This window comes from Protopterus annectens, chromosome 1.part2 (genome assembly GCF_019279795.1).
Source record: "Protopterus annectens isolate FY-2018-M chromosome 1.part2, PAN1.0, whole genome shotgun sequence".
Taxonomy (NCBI): domain Eukaryota; kingdom Metazoa; phylum Chordata; order Ceratodontiformes; family Protopteridae; genus Protopterus; species Protopterus annectens.
In genome coordinates, this window is record NC_056727.1 from 553,273,410 (window position 1) to 553,299,153 (window position 25,744).

Below are 25,744 nucleotides of genomic sequence, written 5' to 3' on the forward strand. Positions count from 1 at the left end.
TGATGAAATCAGTATATACAAACAATGGTATTAGGACCCCATCTAGTGTATGACCATATTACTACATTACTAAGAACATTTATTTAAATAACCAATATAATCTGTTACAACATATGTATTAAATATAAAATTGATGACCACTAAAATTAGTCATTAAAAATTAATATTCAATAAGAATAAATATTCAAATATTAAAAATATTAAATATATTAAAATCACTAATTGCTTGTACCTCATGTTTTATTAGATGAAACACTACTTCTGAATTGAAAATTGTATCATATCTTATTAGCTCTTAACTTTAATAGTGGTCCAATGGAAAGAAATTCATTAAGCCCAGGTTTTCTACCAGCATCAAGGTTAACCTGCCACCATAATTCCCTACTTTCTAGAATCTCCTCCCATGGACCACCTCTAATGTCCGATTTTATTTGTTCTATTACAAAAAATACAAATCTAGCTCCACTACAATTTTTAAAGTGCTTATACAGTGCATTTGTCTCCCTTGCTTTAGAAATATCATACATATGTTCGTAAATTCGCTTTTTTAAAGCCCTTTCGGTTTTACCTATATAAAATGAATAACATTTTATACAATACGCTAGGTAGACAACTCCTTGAGTGTCACAATTGGAAAAACATTTACTTCCTATCCTTCTTTTCCTACTTTCTATATATACTTCTTCCTTGTTCATAATATAGGGGCATTGTTGGCATCTTCCGCATTTGAAGGTGCCCATCCTCCTGTTACTTACTATTCTCCTGTCACTTCCTTTTCTTTCCATCATGTTTCTTAGGTTTGGTGAATTACTAAAAACAACTTTAGGTTGGATAGTTTTAATTTCTTCCATATCTGAAAAGGAAGTAAATTTTTCCCATTCCCTTAATAAAATACTTTTAATGTTTTGATTAAAGGAATTAAATTCCACCACTAACCTTTTCTGGAATATTTCTGTGATGTTATCCCCACAAATGACTTCTTTGTCCATATCCCTAATTTCTTCCTGTCCCTTAATGGGTTGAAACCTATCCTTCCTACCAGTTTCTACCTCCTTCCTTATATCTCTAACAAATTCCTTAGGATAGCCCCTCTCTAGAAACATAATTTCCAACTTATTACATTCTTCCTTAAAATCAGTCTCCCTACTTGTCATCCTAGATCCCCTTACAAACTGTCCTTTGACTATGTTTTTCTTACAATGTAAGGGGTGGGAGCTGTCGTAGTGTAAGAAGGAGTTACAATATGTTACTTTTCTATACACTTTAGTTTCAAACTTGTGATCCATCTTGTATACTTCCACATCCAGATAATTTAAAATGTCTGAATTTATGACATATGTGAATTTTAGAAAATTTGTGGTGGAGCTGATATATTCAAAAAACTCCAAAAATTTGTCCCGTCCTCCAATCCAAAAAATCACTATATCATCTAAAAACCTATGATACATTATCCAATATTTTTTAAAATTCGAATTAATAACAAATTTTTCTTCCCATTTAGAAAGGACTATATTAGCAAACGTAGGAGCACACGCCGCTCCCATGGACACCCCAGTTCTTTGTTGGTAATATTCACCATTAAAAATTAGAAAATTATATTTTAATATGGTGTCCATGAGTGTGACAGTAGGAATTTTTTCTTCGTGTCATATTTTGATCAAAAAATATGCTTTCTTCAAAATAATCCATACCTTCTTTGTGTGGGATACTGGAAAATAAATCGATTATATCGATAGTAACGAACATTAAATCATCTTTATATACCTCAGGTGTGAGTTCCCTAAGAAAGTCCCAGGAGTCCTTTAAAATTATTTTGTTGTTTACCCATATGTGTTTAGCTTTAGAATCTACATATTTAGCTAAAGGGACAGTTTTAGCACCCTCCGCTGTTACTATGGGTCTAAGGGGGGGATCATCTTGCTTCTTATGAATTTTGGGTATGCCAAACATAGTTGCTACCCTTGGATTCCTCACTTCTAAATATTTTAAGGTCTTGTTGTCAATTACATTCTCTAAAACCAAATCTTGTAAAATTAAGTCTATTCTTTTATAAGCTACTTGCATCTCATTCTTTGAAACCACTGTATACTTATTTTCATCCTGTAGAATAGTGTTCATTTTTGCTTCATATATTATTTTATCCATAATTACAATTCCCCCTCCCTTATCTGGTTTCATTATTCTCACTACCTGGTTATTCATTAAGTCATTCAACACGTTATATTCTTTTTTGTTTAAATTATATTTATGACCATACCTTCTTCTTTCGTCTACTTTTCTTACTTCTTTTTCCAGTACAGCTTCAAAATTTTTAAGTTGAGGTATTAATGGCGGGTTGAACGTAGATCTTCTTACTAGCTCAGACCCTTCACCATTATTTCTTTTGAATCCTGCTCTGGATGCTAGGATTGTTAAATTAATTTTCCTAACAAATAACTTTACATCTAATATAGTTCTAGTTGCGTCCCCCTTGTTAATTGGAATAAATTTTAAACCTTTACTCAAAAGACTAAAATGTTCCTTAGTCAGGGTCATATTACTAAAATTATAAATAGTAAATCCTTCATATGAATTCTTAACGTTCTCAACAATAATATCTTGTGGTACAAGTACATTCCTATTAGGGACTGGGGTATTTAAAAAAATCTCCCCCTCCCTCTTCTCCCACCCTTCCTCGAAAATTTCCTCTCCTATATTGTGGCGGTTGATACTCTTGTATATTTTCCCCCAAAGGTGGGAATTCTTCATCATAATTCCAAACTTCCTCTCTCTCCCTTATGTCCCTTTCTTTATTACCCCATTTATTATTAAAAACTTTGTTGTCTATTTTAAATTGTGCAGGTTTCGGATAACTAATATGGTTAACATACTCCTGAATGTCCCTATTCAATTTCCCCATCTTTCGCTTTATCATTTCATCACATTTCATATCAATATCTCTTCTTATTTTGTAATATTTTTCCTTCTCTTCCTGAATACTAAATATTAAATCATTTTTAATACACAAATCCAGTTCTTTTATTTCTTTAGCTAAAGCATTCTGTTTCCTATCATTTTCCTCTATAATCAATTGGACTATCTCCAGTCCACATTTATTAAACGCTTTTACCAAACTTTCGTGAAACTGTGAACCAATCTGTACATTATTTGGGTATTTATATACCCTAAGCCCTTTAGGCACTATTTCTATGGCTAAACATTCCTTTAAATAAGCATTTTCTATGCTAAAAGTTCTATATTGTAACATTAACTTGTGTAGTTTATCAAGTTTCACAACATAAGAATTACCATCAATGCGTCCATTATTTTTATTATTACTGTCCGTATTGAACAAAAAATCTCTTCTTAACCACTCATTAGTGGTTCTCATATTCAAAAAAACAGTACCTTTTGGCGCTACCAAGGATTTAGGTCGAGCGCCTTTGTCCATTATATTGTCACTACTCAAATCAACCCTTTCTGCTTCCGAATCAAGAATCCTAGGTGTACGCATAGGATTGAAGTTGGTCCCTTCAATTTCTCCAAGGTCGCCGACTTCTTGAAAGTTGCCCATGAGCTCCCTTTTTCGTTTAAATGATCGTCCTGGACCACTATTAAAATTAAGAGCTAATAAGATATGATACAATTTTCAATTCAGAATTAGTGTTTCATCTAATGAAACATGTGGTACAAGCAATTAGTGATTTTAACATATTTAACATATTTAATATTTTTAATATTTTTAATAACTTGAATATTTATTCTTAATGAATTTTTTAATGACTAATTTTAATGGTCATCAAATTTTATATTTAACATGTTGTAATAGATTATATTGGTTATTTATTTAAATAAATGTTCTTAGTAATGTAGTAACATGGTCATACACTAGATGGGGTCCTAATACCATTGTTTGTATATACTGATTTCATCACATTCAGTTCTTCTTTTTCACTATTTTTATTAGTTTCACACAATATAAAATATAACTTTATAAAGTTAAGTAAGAATTTTAAATTAAGTATGTCTTTTATGGATTAAATAAAATGAAATGTTCACGTTTAAGAAGATATATACGAATATTAAAAGACACATGAATATTAATGAGTTTTTTAAGAAAGATTAGATAGGCCCATTTGAATAGAATGCATATGAATTCATTGGTTAATTGGCCTTGAGCTAATGTATATAATGATAATGATTTTAATTAATGTTATCTGAGGAAGTCCTATTACAAGGGACGAAAACGCGTATATTGGTGTGGAAAAGCGTTAATACATTGCTGCTGCTGTTCGTTTTGGTCTATAAATTGCTGCTGCTGTTCGTTTTGGTCTAGTCACAATAAACTATTTGGATTTATATGGTCGTGGATGTTGGTGTTTCTCTTGGCTCTGCAGTGTTCGTTTTCTGGATTACTGGTTTTATTCGAACACTACACCTTGTTTCTATTTCAGGTATAAAATAATATCATCTGCCATCTTTTCTTGACTACTGTACCAATTATATCCTTGAATTTCTGAGTCCCTCATTTTCTTTACCAATGATTCTAAATATAATGCAAATAGCAAAGGGGAAAGAGGACACCCCTGCCTGGTTCCTGTGCTCAAGCAGAAGTTATCAGATAGGACCCTGCCCACTTTTATGTTCACCTCCAGTCTCTCATATATCCTCCCAATCAACCTTATAATTTTTCAGGAAATGCAAATGCATGCATTGAACTGCTCATGAAGTCCCAGCTTACTCTGAAAAATGTTTTCTCTGCATCAAGACCCACCAACAACAGTGGTATTTTCTTACATCCTGCTTCCCTCTGGATCATCAATGTTCTGTTAATGTTGTCAGATGTTTGCCTCCCCTCCACAAACCACGTAGATAATGTCTAACAATTTTGATATCACTTTTGCCATTCTTTTCACCATTGTAGACATGAGCACTTTATAATCTTGGTTTAGTATTGAAATGTGCCCATATGAAGCTGGATCTGATGGATCTTTACCCTATTTATGTATTACAGCACCACTGCTTTCTTCCAGGATGTTGGTACTTCTCCTCTTAAAATACTATTAAACAAAACCTTCCAGATCTTTGTCAATTTTTTCCCTCCTAGCTTCTAAACTTCCACATGAATACCATCTATTCCTGAGGACTTTCCTGTAGATTGGTTATAGATCACAATTTTCTCATTTCCTCCTATCCTAACCATTAGTAATTGAGCCTCATCTGCCTCTAACCTTGGCATATTTAATTCTTCCGTAAACCTTTCCATTTGTAGCTTTTCTTGATTTCCGTATTTCTTATAGATTCATAGATTAGTATTAAGCTAACTGCCCTTGCAAGCCATTTTAAGCCTAGCCAATTTTCCCTTGTGAGACTCAAACTCTGCACCGTGTGTTTGTAAGGCTAACACCTTAACTATTAGGCCACCCAAGGACATTATCTCTGCTTTTTATAGACTGTACAACCTTAGTTTAGTTCAAAACTGTATACTTAATATATGTAAAACACCAAAAATCATACCTCTCCCCGAAATATCCAACCACAACCTACCCTGTGATTACTGCCCAATCTGCATCCTTCCCAGCCTTGGAAAAATCTTAGAAAAACTGGTCTGTAATCTACTGTCAAACTAAACTACGCAAGTTAGTACTGCCTTCTGTCTTCTAAGCATCTCGGTTTCTGGTCCAGCCACAGCACTTTCATTACACTTTGGACCTTCACTGATCACACCCCTTTAGCTATGGACAAAGGCCTCCTTACTGGAGCCATATTTATAGAGCCTTTGTCCTGGTGACCATCCAATTCTATTTTAACCACCTGACTGACATTGGGGTTAGCCCTGACGATATTCCCTGCTTCCAAAATTACCAATCCAGCTAACAAGTTTTAACAACAGTACATCAGCCACCACTCCCTTACTTCATGGAATCCCTCAAGGCTCCATATTGGGCCCTCTTCTTTTCTCCATTTTTTTGCATAACCATACAATCAACCTTCCTCAACTTCAGATCTTACTGTATACTGATGACACAGTTTTGTTTCCTTCTCCAACATCACAACATAATTCCTCTTCCTCGTTAACTGGCTCAGTACCAAAAATAACTGTTACTTAACTCCTCAAAAAGTAAAACTGTGCTGTTCAGAACCTTCACTAAAAGGCAAAAGAATCCCATCTCACTTCTTATTCTTGACTATCTTTACAATGCATTGAGCAGGTTAATATCTTCCTGCAATTAGGACTGTGGCTTGGGCCCTCACTTAACTTGGAAAAATATAAAAACTTCTGGGCCAACAAAATCTCCTGATGTCCTTCAAGAATGCAACTGCAGTCCTGACATATGGGTTGTCCTGCCTTAGGCAGCCCTTTGGTCGGCCAGATTCCAAAGTCTGGGTCCGGCATCGGCCGATGTCGCCTCCTCCCCGACGTCAGAGCGGCTGGGGTATAAAGGCATCAGCCGACGCCATCTTCTTCAGTCTTTCTTGCCACGCGGTGCCCGAAGCAGAAGCAGTTCGCAAGTGCCGGTCGGTCAGCTCCTGTATTTTCAGTTACCGAACTCATCTAAAAGCTAAGTACCCCGTTGGGGAACATTTTTTCTTGCCTCAGCCGATGTCAGAACAAATTGAGAAAGTTAATAATTGTTTGTCTTGTGGTAAACAAATACCTCATAAGGACTTCCATTCTTACTGCCTCCCTTGCCTGGGCCCAGACCACGATGTCTCGGCCTGTGCTTGCTTTAATAAGCGCACTCTCAGGCGCTGGGCAGAGTTTGCTGAAGACTTTTTTGGCGAATCCTACGCTTACAACAATGCCATCGGAACAACCGACAGCACAAACTACCAAAAAACGAAAGGACCGGGACCGACATCTTCGGCCCGCGTCTTCCACTGATATAACGCCTAAGCCCTCCGCGAGTGCTTCGGTCCCTTTGGAAGCAGTAGTTCAACCGCTCCAGGCCGACGACACCATGTTAACTCATCCCTCGGTCTCTGAGACTACACCGGTGCCGGTTGTTGATTTTCCTCCGGAAACCGAAGTTCTGGATCTACCCAACTCCATTCCCGTGGACAAGGTTACCCCTGCACGTGGGGCAGCTAGGCCTCCTGTATCCATGTCAATCAAGGCCTTTGCACGTGCTATGGCCGCCAACCAGGCCAAGGCCCATCCTAAACCTACTTCAGGCCCCTTCTTCTGACAGACAAATCATGTCTCTGGCTGCAGATCTTATCTCTCTTATCAGGGGGTTTCAGCCTCACCCAGACAGAGGTTCTCAGCCGCCTGCAGAAAAAAGGCCTAGAATGGAGCAGGCAGATAACCTCTTTTCAGATGAAGCCTCTGGGGATTCAGAGCATTCAGATACCCAAGAAGAATCCTTCCAGGCCTATGAGGACTCTGATGCTGAGGAATCTATTCCCTCTGCCTCTCCTCCAGAGGATTTTTCTTTCGGTGAGGTCCTCCACTCCATGAGGGAACATTTTAAGTGGCAGGGTCAGAATTTTCTGATTCTAGGAAAAGGCTACGTACCTTCCTTAAGTTACCCCAGCACAGACCTTTAGCTATCCCTCCAGTTTTGGATGTCCTGGATGATGTTTTCTCCGACTCCAGTGCTTCCCCTGATTCTCTCCCTCCTGCTCCTGTCAAGCCAGACAGATATTACAGGGTCCCTGACACTCACAAGCATCTCTTTAAGGCCCACTCTGTGGATCTAGAAACTATTTCACAGGGCCCCAAAGGAGTGGCTACCTCCTCAGCCAAGAATCCTCAGCCAGCTGACAGGGAAGCAAGTTCCCTGGAGAGATGGGGTAAAAAAGTTTATACCTCTTCCACCCTTGCCATGAGGTCACTTAACTGCCTTTTTCATATGTTTCAGTACCAGGATTATTTACTGGATGATTTGCAGAAAAAGATAGCCTCTCCTGAGCCTATAGATAGAAAGGCATTGCAGGATTTGGTCCATAATACCCAGCAGGTTAGTAATCATTTTCTACAGTGTGGTTAAAATGCATTGGAGGCTTCATGTAGGGCAGCTATGACAGGGGCTGTTATCCATAGACATGCTTGGTTGAAAGAACAGCCACTGCCAGATCATGTTAAAGTAAAGCTCCTGGACACACCTCTGGATAAACAGAAGCTTTTTGGTGCTAATGCTCAGGATGTGTTAAAATCTATTGAGGAGAAGGCAAAATCAGTACAGAGAGTAAAGGATTTCCTCCAGGTTCAGCCACCAAGGTTCAGCAGGAATTGGCCTTCAAAGAATTGGTCCTTTCCAGACTCTGACAAGTTTCAAAGGGGAAAGAACAGGCGTGCACGAGGTAGAGGGCAAAACCGAGGCTCCTACAGGGGACGCCAATGGCAACCACAAAATCAGAAAAGTGGCACAGGTAGTTCACCTGCATCACAGGGACAATCACAATGACTTACCTTTCATTCCACCTACCAAGGCTCAGAGAGAAACACCTCTAGGCGGAATATTATCTCTATTCTCAAAAAACTGGCATATTATAATAAAGGACAATTGGATTCTGGACATAATAGACAGAGGTTACAGGTTCCACTTCCATACCTTATCAACTTGACAAGGCATGCCAAACCTGCCACAAAGTCAAAGGGCAGAGGCACTCATAGAAGTCTCAAAGCTGTTACAAATAAAAGCAATAGAGAAGGTTCCTCCTCAGGAACAAGGCCAGGGATTTTATTCAAGACTGTTCCTTGTTCCAAGAAAAGAAAAACAATGGAGGTCTATATTGGACTTGTCCGTTCTAAATACTTCTCTCATGGTGCCAAAATTCAAGATGCTGACGTTACAGCAACTTCTTCCCATGCTGGGCAAGGGGTCTTGGCTGGTTACTCTGGACCTCAAGGAGGCATACCTGCATGTCCCTATCAGACACAGTTGCAGAAGATACCTCAGATTTCTTGCAGGAACAGAGCACTATCAATTCTCAGCATTGCCGTTTGGCTTATCTACTGCGCCCAGAGTATTCACGAAATGCCTGGCATCAGTAGTGGCACATTGCAGACTCCAGGGGATTCAAATATACCCTTACCTGGACGACTGCCTAATACAAGCAGACAGCAAACATACCTTGATAAAACACTTGGATTACGTCATTCAATTGCTGCAGGCTTTGGGGTACACAGTCAACATTCAAAAATCAAGATTACTGCCATCCCAAGAGATTATATTTCTAGGAGCAAAACTGGACACACAGCTACAAATGGCTTTCCTCACAGAGGAGAAACAAGAGCATTTAACAGCTTACTTCAAAGGCCTAGCAAAGTTAACCCACCTGACCGCAAGGAAGACCCTGCAGGCCCTGGGGTTCATGGCATCTTGCATTCTTCTAATCCCTCTGGCAAGACTACACATGAGAAAGCTGCAATGGTACCTAAAAAGCTTGTGGTCGCAACACAGCCACAACCTAGAAGACATAATACCACTCATACCATGCCTGCAAAGGGAATTTTTGTGGTGGGCTCAAGCAAGTCACTTAAATGAAGGCATGCTTTTCAACAAACTTCCAACAAGTCAAACTATTACAACAGACGCCTCAGACCATGGATGGGGGGCGGACATGGACGGCAGATGCATTCAAGGGCAATGGACTCCCATGGAGATGCATCAGCACATAAATCAAAAAGAGATGTTGGCAGTGATGCATGCAATAGAAGCCTTTGGAAAATCTCTTCAACAAGGTCATCTGCTAATAAGGACAGACAACACCACTGTCATGTGGTACATAAACAAACAAGGGGGCACTCATTCCTACCCCCTCTGCAGACTAGCAATGATTCTTTGGGAAAAGTCCCTGAAACTGAACATCTACTTGCAATCCCAGTTTGTTCCGGGCAAGGACAATGTCCTGGCAGACAGGTTGAGCAGAAATTTCCTGGATCCACACGAATGGATGCTACACCCACGCATTTTCTCACAAATAGCATCTGCATGGGGAAGACCAGACCTAGACCTCTTTGCGTCTCATCTCAGTCATCACCTGGAAAGGTTCTGCACAAGGATACACCATCCTCTAGCTTGGAGAACGGATGCTCTTTCCTTCAGCTGGAATGCTCTAACAATTTATGCATTCCCTCCTCTACCTTTGCTCACCAAGGTGTTACTGAAGATCAAGGCAGAACAACCAAGAGGAATCTTGATAGCTCCAGACTGGCCAAGGCAACACTGGTATCCACTACTACTGAGCATAACTCACACCAAACCATGGCCCTTGCCTCAATGGCCTCTGCTCCTGACTCAACACAGTTACAAGACTGTTCATCAGAACCTGCAAACCTTAAAGCTGACAGCTTGGAGAGTTCCATGACTCAGACCCATGACTACCTCTCCGAAAAAGTTCAGGAAATTTTGCTGGAGGCACGCAGACCTTCCACCAGAAAAAACTATTCGGCCAAACGGAAGAGATTCACCATCTGCAATGTCAACAAGGGCCAGGATGCATCATTGATGAACATACCTCAGATATTAGAATACTTGGCAGAAATGTTTCACAGTGGCCTCTCATACTCTTCCATCAAAATCCACGCTTCAGCTATCTCAGCACATTACAACTGTGATCCACTTGTGTTTTCGCATCCCTTGCTAAGACAGCTTCTAAGAGGCATAAAGAATATCAAACCTCCAAGGAAGCTACCAATTCCTGCATGGGACCTCAATTACGTCTTGGAAAAATTAACTCTTCCTCCTTTTGAACCAGCAGCATCTTCAGAAATGCAATTTCTCTCTTGGAAAACGGTTTTCCTGTTGGCAGTCACCTCAGCAAGAAGAGTCTCGGAGATACAGGCCCTCATGGCAGTTCCTCCCTTTCTCATCTTTCATCAGGACAGGAGTTTCCCTTAGGACCAATCCTTCATTCATGCCTAAGGTGATATCCAGAGTGTCACCAAGCAATTCACCTGCCTACTTTCTTTCCTAACCCTCAAAATAAAGGGGAAAAGCTGCTGCATACTTTAGACATTCACAGACAACTACGCTACTACTTGGACAGAACAAAGTCCACCAGGAAGTCTGACCAACTGTTTGTAGCCTATGCTGCTGGAGTGCAAGGAAAAGCAGTCACCAAACAAACTATCTCAAAATGGATTGGACACTGCATCAGATTCTGTTATTCTTTTCATGGAAAAAGTGTGCCAGCTAATATTAGACCACACTCCACCAGAGCTATGGCCACATCCACAGCTTTTCTAAGAGGAGTGGCTACAAAAGATATTCTAGAGGCTGCTACATGGAGCTCCATGCATACATTTACCAAACACTACAACCTGCCATTATACTCCAGATCCCGAGCAGGCTTTGCTTCGGCAGTCCTGCAGGGCCTTCTAGCTACACCATCTCTTGCTTAGTCCTACCACCCCCAGCTTGGCTATGGCATTCAACCCATATGTCAGGACTGCAGTTGCATTCTTGAAGGACATAGTACAGTTTTGTACCTACCATAAATGTAGATGACCGATTGATATGCAACTGCAGTCAGTTTTTCCCTCCCTGCTACCCCTCTGTTTTTCCCCTTTTGGGTCCTTTCTCCCCTTACCTATCAGCTGGGGATATATATATTGGTGCATCTGTTTATTACTGTTGTGCATGTCTGGTTTTATCTGTTTATCCATTCACAAAATTTAGCCTTCCTTGGAGGGCACCTGGCATCTGGGGCAAGAAACACTGAAGAAGATGGCGTCGGCTGATGCCTTTATACTCCATCCGCTCTGACGTCTGGGAGGAGGTGACATCGGCCGACGCCGGACCCAGACTTTGGAATCTGGCCGACTGAAGGGCTGCCTGAGGCAGGACAACCCATATGTCAGGACTGCAGTTGCATATCTATCGGACATCTACATTTATGGTAGGTACAAAACTGTACTTTTTCTCTCCCACCCAACAAGAAATGCTGTTGACAAAAGGATTCTTCTAGCCCAACTTTGAGTTATTGCTTACCTCTTGCATCATCTGTCTCCAGAATAAGCTGTACCATCATCCAATTTCCAACTCTATGTGCCACTTCATTACCTTTCCCCCAAAGTATGACCACCACCATCTTACACTAGCCAAAGCTAACTGGCTGCCAGTTCAGCAGTGAGCCAGTCTACTCCTTGGTTTTTGCCTTTTCCAGCTCCTGAAAGAAAACCCTGGCCTTTCTCTTTGCCCTAGCTTACTTAGACAGCTTTGTCATATAACCTTAGATCTCATAGCCACTGTGGGCCTTTATTGCAAGCACCTAAACTAAACTTCAGTGCTCTAATTACTGTTTTTTCACTCTTGGACCCAAGCTGTGGAGTGCTTTTCCCTTAAATTTTAAAAACCTCTTTAAATAACCCTCTTTTGGGCACATTTGAAGGAACACCTCAAAGCACAAGCTGTTTGTAAATGCCCTGCTTCCAGTCACAATCTAGTCTACCTAATTCCTGACCCACGCTGCCTATCATTTTCACTGTAGCATCTTTTTTGTTACTCCTATTATGCCACTATTCTAACTGATCTAAATACTGCACATAGTGCTTTCTGTTGACTGCCTTCTTAACTGTTTTTTCTGTTAGATATTAACTATTTCTTTGTTTTTAGCATGCTGATGTATAAATTATTTTTCCACTTCATGTGTATTTGTATTCTGGGCTGATACTGAAATTGGCTCAGTGGGATTAATGCTCTGCTCCAATTAAAAAATGTATAAATAAGTAAAAGAATGTGAAAAAATAACATAAATAATGTAAGATATTATTTTACATTTGCAGAAATCACAGCTCCATGCAGTGAAATTTCCTTTTAAGTCTACACTACTTTAGTTTTAGACCAGAAGGAGGTATTTTTAATGCCTTTTTAAGTGTCTTAATATTCCACCTCCCCAGCTCTATTGTTCTCTTTGCCCAATTGCCACCTGTCTCATCCCCTTTTGAATACCTCTGTGTTTTCCCTCTTCACCACTCTTTCGGCTAGTCCATTGCATTGGTTTGCAACTATCTGAAAAAGTATTCTCACAGATCCAGTGAGTAATTAGTCCTCGCATTCTGCTGCTCCAGCCTCTTCTATCTTTTCCTGTTCATATTAACCCCTTCATGTCTCCTTGACATCTTGTGTACTGCGTCAAGCCCCATAGCTTTTCTAGCTTCTAGTCATATTCATTCCCCTTCATCCCATTGTGTTTTCTGGTAGCTTTCCTCTAAATTCCTTCCAACAGCTCAATGTCCTTTATCTGTCCTTCAAAACTGCTTGCATTATTGAAGGTGGAGCCTTTCAAAGACCCCATACAGTGGAAATGTTGCTTGTTGCTTCTGGAGTCCCCTAAAATTAGGTTTGCTGCCACTGCCTTCTCATTCTGTTTCTGGTGATCCAGTCATGTAGTCAGCACTCTTCAATCATTTTCCTTTGGTTTTGTTATCAGTTCCACTTTTATCACCTGGTACTTCATATCAGGGTTGCTGTGGCCAAATGCAGTACTTAGCAATTCTTTTCATTGAACCTCAACTAACTGTTTTGGCCTCCTTGTTCAGCCTTTCCATATCCTTTGCTGGACTGCCCAACTCCTCCTCCACTGTTGCATCTGTTTGTGTCATCAGCAAATATGGTGATAGTGTTTGCTGTCCCCTCAGATATGTCCAATAGAAAAATGCTGGTTAGACCCCAGGCCCCTGGTAGTTACTTCCCTTATTGCTGACATTGTCCTTGTCACCATAACACTCTGTGTCCAAACACTGAATAGGTATAACACTGGACCATGTTTGATTTTGAGTTCTTTCTGGCCATGGTCCATTATTGATTGCTGTTCTGAAGGCTGTTATCCTCTAGAAATGCTGTTAGCCTTGCCCTCAGGATGCTTTCTTTAGCTTTCCATGCCAATTTTAAGCTAACATGCCTGAAATTCCTCATTTCCTTCTGCTCCTCTCACTGTTATACAAATGGTAATACAGTTGCTTTTCTTCCGTCCTTTGGAACTTCTGCACTAACCAATCATTTTTTGAAAACCTTGGTCCTGGGAATCTGCCAGCACAGTGCTCAGATATCTTAGGATTCTGGGAGGAAACCCATCTGGTCCTTGTGCTTTTATCCTCCCTAAGAGCAGCCAGTTCCTCCTTTACCTCCTCTGTCCATCTGTTCAGGTGTCTGTTTTCTGTAGTCTGCCCTTGTAAAGTGCTAGCCAGCTCCGGTGGTGCAGAATAGTAAAGCCCTGACTGTGGCCCTGGTGACTCAGGATTGATTAACATTTCAGATGACTGACTGATCTAGCAGCAGATGATGGGTATGCCTGTTCTGGGGGGGGGGGGGATGTAGGGTGCAGCCAGGTGTATAATGCACCAGTCTTCTCAGAAGAGTGGATAGAATACAGAAAGGCATTCGGTGTAAGGGACCTATCTATAAGCTTGGTAATCAAGACATTTAAAAAGTGACTGCCAAATGAGTCAAAAGAGTAAGTAAGAGGTATTCTAAGGTAATTTAGAGTTTAAGTAGGACATGCATCTTTAGGATTATCCAAAGATTCCACACACACTATCCAACAATTGTCAGGGTACCTTTTCATAAATATATATTGTTTTAGCCATGAAAAAGTTATTTATTGCTCAAAATACTGTTTAGATCAACATATATGGGTACAAATGTGGCCCCATATCCATACACATAAGTTGTAAATAGCATTTATTTTGATAACAAGGTAGTGCTAAGGAGCTTTGTAAGTAATTTACCCAAAAAAATAGCAAATGTTTCCTCATAAAATCCATAAAGCAGAAGAAAATGTTTGACAGCCTGAAAGCCTTCCTGTATGGGAGTTTGGATTGCTGGGCACTTGGCCGTCCATGTAAAAAAAGTGATTGCTGGTTCATTGAAGTGTTTTTGATCCTTTTGGTTTTACTGAAAAGTGACTGAATTGACTAGTTTATCTTGGTTCAGGCAATTTGATAAAGCAGTTTTTGCATGTACAGTAGAATCATTTGTTTTGCATCTAGTAAAGAAGCTATGATGTGATATAGATTACTCGCAGCAGTGCAGACGGCTGCTAGTTTTGATAGTGTAATAAATGCCCAATGTTTTGCATCAGCACAGTCATTTGAAAATTTGACTTGTCTGTTTACTTTTTAGAGTAATGTGATACATTGGCTAGTTAGGATCATCTATGTTTGTTAATTTATTGATAATTTGAAGCTGGCTTAAGGGACCCACTGACTGTTTCATAGGAGGCACATGCATTCACACCTTGGTCATACTGACCAAAAAGCACAGACCATTTTTGCAATATCAAGAAGAATTAGAAAAGCAGGCAAAGGTGTGGGTAGCCCACACTACATGTGTGCGTGCATATATACACACACGAAAAAAGAAAATGTTATGAATGTGTTTTATGCATTTGTATATTTGTTCTTTACACACTCAGGCTAGTCTAGGCTTATGCTGCTGTTGCTGAAAAAGCAGGATACCAATTTCAGAAAGATGTTACTGCTGTTTGACAATTCTGTTTTATGTCTCATTCTGCAGCTGACTAAAATTGCCAAGTCCGATACAATGCTGAAGGATTTGTATGTGGAAAATGCACAGCTGATGAAGGCTCTGCAAATTACAGAACAAAGGCAAAAAAGTGCAGAGAAAAAGAACTTTGTTTTGGAGGAGAAAATCACTGCTTTAAATAGGTTACTTTGCAGAGTAGCTCCAACATCCCTTGCAGTTTGACTTTACCATTCCAATTAAGGTTGCCACTATATTGCTGAAAATGGAATATTTATTATGAAAACTTGAGATTTTGCAGAACATGCCACATCTTCCCCAGTGCAAAGGATTCTTTTTTAATTATCCAAATTAAGACTGTGGAACTGTAATTTTTTTTCTGTTTGAGCTCATAGCATATTGAGATGTTCTTGCAGTGTTATGGTTTTCTGCAGTCTTCAGAGAAAAGGTCAGGAAACTCTTTTTTGTTAAAATATCAGGACTTTTTTTTGCTAAAATATGGTTTCTGTTGTTCATGTAGCAGTAAAGGACGTAGCATTCCATATGAAGGCTGTTTTTCAGAAAGAGGTCTATAGTGACCCTGTATTTTTGAGCAGCATGAATGTGGTAGCTGAAAGGTGAGTCAAAACCAAAAAGTCATTAAATGGTGCTTAAAAAAGGCTGACAAATAACTGAGTGAGAGATGTTTTACATGCCATCTCAGGTTAATCATAGTATTTATTTTGACTGAAATTATTGGAACATATCTAGCAAATGATTAGACTGTAAATAAGATAGGAATCAAAGTGTACACTGTACAGTTTTGATATACAGGGTATTTGTGTAAATATTTGTACAGATTTGCAATAAAACAGCACTCCTTTTTGGATAATGCACTGCTGTAAAGAAGTGTAATAGTTTGTTATATTTAAAGTGTTTTTATAAAATTTGTATTAAATATTTTATTACAAAACTGAATGTGTCAGACATTATTACTTTTTCTTAAAATGAATCTGTTAGACAATTACACTGCAATAAATATTGCTGCATAATTTCATGCGTTATATTTCATCTACATCATAAGTTTCACTGCTGCAATATAATGAAGTCTTCTTCTGGCCTGACTACCAAAGCCATCGGATGTCCCTGTAGTGGGGTCTGTCACTTTTTCATACCAAGGATGGCATTATGGCACTCTATAGAAAAGGTGAGAGCACTGTCTTTCAGCATCAGTTATTTACATGAAGCGTTCAGTCATAAGTTTATCGACTCTTTCCAGGCTACCTCCACAAAGCAATAAATGCTTATTTTGCGAAAATTATTTTTTTTCTGAATTACTGGTTAATTGTGATTATTGCTTTTATTGTTGTGTTTTGTGATAGTTGCTTCTGATTTTGTTGAAGAGTTTCTGAGGCACTTAACATACCTGCAAAGCTCAACAAGAACTGTGATTGAAGGAAACAGATTGTCACAAAAGAATACCAACTTCCTTGCCTTGTTTTCCTTGGGGTAAAACCATTCACTTTCCACCTGTTAGCACTGTACCTCTTTAACAAGATGACTTTACTGCATCATACCTAAAATGCCTCTGCTTTCATGGAACACAAAATGCTTTTAGCCTTTGGCTAAGAAGCTCCTGCCAGTTGTCAATCCATCAACTAGTTGGCTTTGGTCAAAAAAGACACCAGCAGATAAGAACTGCATTGGCAAAATGACAGAAGCAAAAAAGCTGTTCAGTAAGGAATGTTTAGGCAAGGAGCTCAAAGCCATAGCAGCCCCACCAGTCCTGCAAGGACCTGAGGGTTTCCACTCTAAACATGTACATCGTGTCTGTCCCAGGCCGAACACCTCCATTATCTACTTCCCTGCCTATCTTAACCTTGGAGGAAGGCGGCGGAATTTATGATTCACTAGTCGGACAAGCCACAGAAACGAACATTTTTGTTCTACAGCCAGAAGTCTGGCCCCTTGCCATCTGCAGGGGGTATTATTCATGCACTAACCACTTTAGCCTTTTATATTATCGTCATCTAAAATCCCAACCATTTTAATTTAACACATTTATTGAATTGTCACTTAAGACATAGACAACTGTACATTTATATAAAAGAAAAGGAACCATGTTAACTTTCACAGTTACAAACATTATACATTACATACATTCTTTTATAAAATATTATCAATCCAGCATTGCGTGAATTGCTCAGTTCCTGCCTTCCCTTAAACTTCACTCCTCCTCTACAATTATTATTTTACATTTGTTGTTCCCACAGTTTACATTTTTTATATGTAATTTGCAATAACCCATTTCTAAAGATCCCACTTAGTTATTTTATCTCTGTTACAATATTCATACTTCAAATACAGTTGGTTTAGGCTCAGAGAATGTCCATTTTCTAGTAATTGCTTTTTTGTCAGCCTCTAGAATTAAATTAAGTAGACCTTACTATGTCAAGGTGATTTAGATCCTGTATCACAGCTCAAAAAGAGGTAATAGTATCCTTAGATGTTATGTTGTCCTATCTCGCTTTCATTTTTGCTGGTTGGGTTCACAGCCGAGCATCGGTTCTGACAGCCTAATACTAAAGCTCAAGAGCTTCCACTGGCTCGAGGCTGTACCCTATCCCATCATGCTTAGGGAAGATAACCCAGATCTCGTTTGCCACTAAACTAGATTGGGTGCTTCTCACTAGGCTCAGGCTAAGGGAAATACTTTTTTTTGGATATTAGTTTATTTTGAAATAATTTGTGTGTGTGTATATATATATATATATATATATATATATATATAGGTGTGCGTTGCTAACTGACGGTGTTTGTAGGTTTCACTATGGTGAATTCCTAAGTTTTCTTGCTTGTGTTTGTTGTGGCTGGCCGTCACTTTCGCTAGGCCTACAACTCTGTCTCATCTTTTAAACTTTTGAACTTTAAAAACTTTGAAACATTAACAAACCCATTTAAGTTAGAGGGTTCATCTTTCTTTCTCCTTCTGTCCATTTAAATTAGAGGGCAACTCTTTCCTTCCTTCTACCCCTTCCTAAGAGGTTTTGTCATTTTAAGTTAGAAACGTCTCCTCTGGCTAGAGGGGATAGTCATTTTAGTTAGAGACCTCTCCTCTAGCCCTTTTCTCTCCCCTGCTTGAGTGTTCAAAAAAAGAGTAGAAGTTATATAATTACCTTCTTGTCTTAGTGTGGTGTTTGATAGCTTGATAGAGATAAAAATGCTAGCAAAAAGCTATCTCTTACGTAGTTCCTGGGCAGTGTTCTCTGTTGTTGCTGTGTTTTTGTTACTATGTCCAAGGAAGGCAAAGAAGTGAAGCAGTCAGGCTTCAAAACGTGCGATTCCTGTGCTCAGAGAATGTCCTTAACCAACAGGCACACTAGCTGTGTCTACTGTCTAGGTGCGGTACATCTCCAAGACTCATGTTCCATCTGTCATGGGTTCTGTTCCAGGGTTATGTAGGAACATAGAAACAAGCTGATGATTAAGGGATTGCTTCTGTTTGCTGAGGCTCTAGAAGGGAACCAGACCTCTTCAAAATCATCCCAGTCACCAAAATCGGACAAGTCTGCTAAAAGAGCTACTTCTTCGGATCCTGTTTCACAGCTGGAGTAGTTCCAGGCAAGGTGACTGCCCAGCTTGCTACCTTAAATTCAGTAATCAACTCCTCTATGAGGCTCATTTCTTATGCAGCCGATGGTGAGGGTAGGGCAGCTGGTACAGGAATTGATATGAGGAGGCATTTATGGATGCGCCTTTGCGAGTTCACTGAGCCCTTCGTCTTCCTTCACTAACGCTCCTTTTGACAGTTCATCCTTGTTTGGGCCTAAGGTTAACGAGACTCTGACCAGGTACGAACAAGAAGGCAAAACTCTGCCGTGGGAGTACATTTTTCCCTCCCTACCAGGCCTTATCCCAAAGGCCAGAAGGGTGGAAAAATGTGGTTCCGCAAATCTCAAAGAGCTTCGCCAAATTCATGTGGTGAAACTTCCCCCAGAGGCAGAGGGGGAAATAACAATGGAAGACGCCGACCTCATGGCAGAGGGGGTCCACAAAATCAGGGCAGCAGAGATACATTCTCGGGCAGACTCTTCCATCGCTCCTGAAAGGAGGCCCACCTGTCCACCTCTGGAGGCTCCCCCAGAGGCAGAGGGAGAAATAATGGACGACGCCGACCTCACGGCAGAGGGGGTCTGCAAAATCAGGGCAACAGAGAGACATTTTCGGGCAGACCCTTCCAGCACTCCTGAAAGGAGGCCCACCTGTCCACCTCTGGAGGCAGTCCGGGGGCAGACTATCACTCTACCCAAAAGTCTGGCTAAATATCACTCAAGACAAATGGGTATAGTCAGTAATATCCAGGGGATACAACATACCCTTCTCCACCCCACCCCCAAAAACAAGATCAGTCCCAGACATTCCAGCTTGTCAAAGGGATCAAGCAACTCTAGAGATACAAAAGTTCCTAAGAGAAAGAGTCATCCAAGAAGTCCCCACAGACCAAACCAGATCCGGAACTTACTCAAGGTTCTTTTTAGTTCCAAAAAAAAACCGGGACTGGAGACCCATCTTGGATCTCAGCAGGCTGAACAAGTCTATAAAAAAATCAAAGTTCCAGATGGTAACACTGCAGTCTATACTTCCCTTTCTGGGAAAAGACAATTGGATATGCTCAGTCGATCTTCAGAATGCGTACTACCATATAAAAATGTACAGGCAATCCAGGAGACATCTACACTTCCGGTTGGGAGCCAGTCATTACCAGTTTCAAGCTCTGCCCTTTAGTCTCATTACAGCCCCCAGGGTGTTTACCAAATGCATGGCAGTAGTCACGGCTCACTTGAGCTTGAAGTGTCTAGGATTCTGGGTGTTTCCATACTTAGATGACTGACTCCTGACTGCCACCGCCGAGCATCTACTAACCAAGGCAAGAGACACCAATGTTCATTGAGCATAAAAATGAATTTTGAAAAATTTGCTTTGTTGCCATCACAGCATATTACATTTATAGGAGCAGACTTAAACACAGTAGACATGGTAGTAAAATTGCATCATGACAGGGTACAGACACTGTGCATCAAGTGTCCATCTTACTCTCAAAAAAGACAGTACAGGCAAGGTTGGTTCTAAAGGTCTTGGGCACTGTGGCAGCTGCTATAACATTAGTACCTCTGGCACATCTACATATAAGAGTCCTACAGTGGCTCTTCTTCGCTCAGTGATCCATGCAGGTGTTACCCATGTCCCAGAAGATCTTCATTACAGACACCTGCAAGATAGACCTACATTGGTGGTTTCATTCCACACAGATAACTCTAGGCAGGCCATTCACTCTCCCCCAACCAGTAGCCACAGTGACCACGGACGCCTCCCAGATAGGGTAGGGGGGCATTATCTGGGAAAGACAGTCCAAGGAACTTGGCAGGAACACTAGTACCACTTGCACATCAGTGTTCTAGAGATGAGAGCAGTGTTTCTGGTGTTGCAGGCATTCCTGAACTCTCTTCCACTTGGCACAATTGCAATACAGACAGACAACATGTCAGTGGTGTGGTACATCAGTAAACAAGGCGGAACCAGATCCTACCCCCTGTGCCAAGAGGCTCAAAGATTATGGCAGTGGGCAGTCTCTTCTCAATGCTTTCTGATTGCAATGCATATTCTGGGGAAATACAACGTGATAGCGGACAAATTGAACAGAGCAATTCTAATGCCTCACAAGTGGTCCCTGAAACAGGAAGTTGTAAACCAGATTTTTTGCAAGTGGGGCCAGCCTTGTTGCGCCCCATTTGCCATGTCCATGAATACCAAATGCAGCAACTACCTTGCCCCAATTCCCCCGCCGGGGGAGTCACCAAGGGATGCACTCATTCACGATTGCCCCCAGGACTCCTTTATGCCTTTCCCCATTCCCCTTAATCCCCAAAGTTTTACAGAAAGCCAAAGCATTGAGTTGCAGGTTAATACTCATCGCTGCATACTGGCCTCATCAGATCTGGTTTCCTTTCCTATGGCCTCATCTCTGAGAAGAGCCCTGGATTCTGGACCCGGTACCAGATCTTCTGACTCCTTAGTCAGGGATGCTCCATTCCTCTATCCAGACCCTCAAACTGACAGCTTGGCGGCTCCACTTCCAATCTTAGCCAGGCTTCCAGACATATCCCCTGCAGTGAGACGTATTCTAGTTTCAGCTCATAAAAGACAACTAGAAAGTTTTCTGCTAGCAAATGGAAAATATTTTCTTGTTGGGCTTCCAAAAATTGCATAGATCCCTTCACAGCCCCTGTAAGTACAAATGTGAAGTTGTCAGTCTCGCCTTCATTCGTGCTGGATGGGTTCGGAGCCGATCCTCGGCTCCGACTCGGCCTATACTAAAGCTCGAGAGCTAATTTTACCGGCTCGAGGCAACCCTATATCCCATGATGCTAGGCGCTGACTACCCAGATCTCGTTTGCCGCTTTCGCTAGCGAGGTGCTTTTTTACCGGCTCCACAGGTCAGTGAAAAATTTAAAATTTTTCTACTCCTTTCTTAGGATTTTTCCCTTTTATTTTAAAAAATAGTCTAGTAACTAGTATACCACTTCCGTTGGGTCCCATTTTTGTTAATCCCTAATCCCAAAGTTATATCCCTCCCCTGTTAAGGTTATGCCTTAGGCCCTTTCCGTTTTTTTCCCGTTCCCTTTTTTGGGACAGTTAGGTATGTGTTAGTTGTTAACCTTTAATTTTACTGTGTGTGTGTGTGTGTTTTAACTTTCTAAGGAAGATATTTTTCTTTCCTTGACAGCTTAATGTCTAAAGACATTAAAGTCTCAGGCTTCAAGAAGTGTGACTCGTGCTGTCAGAAAATGTCGCTGACAGACGGTCACACTTCTTGCGTTTATTGCCTGGGACCCCTGCACCTGCAGGACTCTTGTTCTGTTTGTCATGCGTTCAGTCCAAGAGTCCTGCAGGAGCGCAGGAATAAGTTAATTTTGAGGGGCTTATTAAAGCCCGAAGGTTCCCTGGCTAAGTCCTTGCTGGGGAAATCTTCGAAGCCATCCAAACCGTCGGCTCCATGCTCCAAGCCTTCGGCTGGTGGCTCACCTACTGTGTCACGATTGGCTCCGGCTGGAGCCAATACGGCTATGTTGCAGTCTTCTGCATCGACGTGTCCTTGGCTCCATCGGCACCACTAGTCTCGGTGCCATCTTCCACCCGTAAAAGATCTAGGTCTCTGTCTCTGGAGTCCATTCACTCGGCTCCGAGATCGCCTTTGCTCTCGTTGCGGTGCCATCGGAGCCATTCCTCTCGGTCTTCCAGGCTTTCAGACCATGACCTCGAGAGGGTGGTTAGCAGACTCCTAAAATCTCAGGCACTGGCCCAAATGCTTCATAGCCCGTCTCAACAGACAGTGGCTTTACCCATACCATCTTCGATTCCTCCTCCGACTCTGCCCCTGAGTTCGGAGCCGGAGCTCCACGGAGCCGTGACCGTCGAAACATCAGAGCCAATACTTCCCCCTTCGGCTCCATCGTCTGCTCCGATCTCTTCCATGGTCCCATCCATGGAGGGATCTGGGCGCTTGGACTTCCTCGTTGGCTCCGAGGGGGCGAGTGGCATCGGACCCTTGTCCGACCCCGTTCTCCCTCTCGGAGCGTCAGCGCTGGTGAGTTCGTCCCCGACATCGGCTTCGGAGCCGTCCCTCTCGGTGCCGGCTGCGGTTCCTATTTCTTCAGAACGGGAGCCCTCTGTCCTGCCTGATAGGGGCACCTTCGAGGTCATGAGGAGCGTACTGGCCCCGGTGCCTGCTCCACGGTCAGCTCCATCAGCTCCTCCCACTGTAGTGCCTGCTGCGGTCTCTACCCACTCTCTCATTCCCGACCGTAGAGATCCAACGCCTCAGGTTTCCCCATTGGGAATATCCTCCTCTTCCGAGGCTTCCCCTGATCCGTCAGGTGAACCCCCTCGGAAGAGGACATGTAAGAGGAAGCATGTGGACTCCCCTGAGTCCATCACATCTGATACCGACTTGGATGAGTCGGAAGGGTCTCCACGGTCCCCCTCTGAGGATGTCTCCTTTTCTGACATCCTTGAAATCCTCAAGCAGAGGGGGAACTGGTCTACCCTCAATCCTTCCGAGGACGAGTCGGTTTACCTGGAGGCATTTGGTTCTCGCCCTTCCACCTCCTGGGTGTCTCCGCCTTTTGACCCCCTCATGGAAGTGGTTGCATGGAAGGCGTGGACGGCCCCTGATACGATGAAACCCACCCCATGGAGACCTTCCAAATTTATCACAGCCCCGTCAGACAAACAATTTTTAACTAAGGGTGTCCCAGTTGATGCCATAGTGGTGGCTGCAGCCACTAAGAAGGAACTGGCCGATCCTTCAGTGCCTATCCATCCTCCTAATAAGGAATCTAGGACTATGGATAGGTACAGCAAGTGGATGTTCTCTTCAGCGACCTTCGCCATGCGGTCGCTGAATTACTTGTGCCATTTCACCCACCTTCAAAGAAATGGGTGTTGCCCTACAGGATCCAACAACTGCGGGGTCTCAGGACAAAATCAACTCCCATCTAGGAACCCTAAATTCCATTGTCAACTCCTCTATGCGGTTGATTTCCTATGCAGCCGATGGAGCGAGTAGAGCCACAGGCACAGGCGTAGCTTTAAGGCGTCATGCCTGGAATGCGGCTTTGCAACTTTGCAGACCCCTTCAAGGCGTCCTTCACTAACTCCCCCTTTGATGGTTTGGCGTTGTTTGGACCTAAAGTGAAGGATACTTTGACCAGATGCAAACAAGATGGCAAGACTCTCTCTGCCGTGGGAATCCGATTTTCAACCCCATCTAGACCATATCCTAAGGGTCAAAAGGATGGAAAAATGTGGTTCCGCAAATCTCAGGGAGTCACGCCTGACGCAAGAGGTCAGTTCCCCCCGAGAGGCGGGGGGGACAACAACAGACGCTGCCCTAGAGGCAGAGGAGGTCTGCAGAATCAGGGTAACAGAGAGTCTCTCTCTGACAAACCCTTCCAGCATCCCTGAGAAGCTGCCCGACTGTCCACCTTCGGAGGCAGTCGGGGGAAGGTTATCGCTGTACCCAGAAGCCTGGCTTTCTCTCACACAAGACAAATGGGTACAGTCGATTATATCCGAGGGTTACAAAATTCCCTTTATCCACACCCCAACTCGGCCAAAAGGGCCCCTCCCAGACATTCCATCCAGTCTAAGGGAACAAGCAGTAGTAGAAGTATCAAAACTGCTAACAAAAAGAGCCATTCGGCCAGTCCCAGCAGACCAACTAGGATCCGGAATCTACTCCAAGTTCTTTTTGGTACCAAAAAAGACAGGGGACTGGAGGCCAATATTGAATCTCAGCAGACTAAACAAGTCTGTAAAAAGAACGAAGTTCCAGATGGTCACGCTACAGTCCATTCTACCCTTTCTGGGACAGGACAATTGGATGTGCTCAGTGGACCTTCAGGATGCGTACTATCACATCAAGATGCACAGGCACTCCAGGAGGTTTCTCCGCTTCTGGCTGGGGGCCAGTCACTACCAGTTCAGGGCCCTGCCCTTTGGTCTCACTACAGCCCCCTGAGTGTTCACCAAATGCATGGCAGTGGTTACGGCTCATCTGAGACGTCAAGGATTCCAGGTGTTTTTGTATCTAGACAACTGGCTCCTTACTGCCACCACCAGGCATCAGCTTCTTCTTGCCAGAGATTACACCATTCAAACTTGCAAAGGGCTAGGTATCTCCATAAATTTCGAAAAGTCTGCCTTGTCAGTCTATTACCTTCATAGGCGCCACCTTGGACACCATACAGCTCTCAGCAAAATTAACCGAGCAAAGAGTTTTAGATATTCAAAATCATGTTCATATCCTCCTTCAGAGCAAAAGAATCCAGGCCAGGTTTGTTCTAAAAGTGTTAGGTCTCATGGCGGCAGCCATCACGCTACTTCCCCTTGCTCGCTTTCACATGCGGCTCCTTCAGTGGATGCTCTTCTCCCAGTGGTCCTTCCAACAGCTTCCTTTGACACACAAAGTCATAATAACTCTATCTTGCAAGAAACATCTGTCTTGGTGGATGGTCTCCCCTCAAGTCCTTCAGGGCAGACCATTCGTTCCTTCCCCTCCGGTCACCATGGTCACAACGGACCCTCCCTGATAGGGTGGGGGGGGGCATTTTCAGGGCAGGACAGTCCAGGGCACATGGCAACCTTTCGAATGCCACCTGCACATAAATGTCCTGGAGATGAGAGCAGTGCTTTTAGCGTTGCAAGCCCTCCAAGACTCTCTTCCTTTAGGGACTATTGCAATTCAGACGGACAATATGTTCGTAGTGTGGTATATCAACAAGCAGGGCGGA

At 42.2% G+C, this 25,744-nt stretch overlaps 1 protein-coding gene across 1 annotated transcript in view; it reads left to right on the forward strand.

Annotated features, from left to right (window-relative positions):
* The window catches only part of NINL (ninein like), a 1,970,063-nt gene extending 1,953,698 nt beyond the window's left edge, over window positions 1-16,365 (forward strand). Inside the window, exon 24 of the mRNA XM_044057633.1 lies at window positions 15,447-16,365. Coding sequence (XP_043913568.1) covers window positions 15,447-15,638 — 192 coding nt within the window. The 3' untranslated portion in view covers window positions 15,639-16,365. The remainder of the gene's footprint in view (window positions 1-15,446) is intronic.
* The last annotated feature ends 9,379 nt before the right edge of the window (window positions 16,366-25,744 follow it).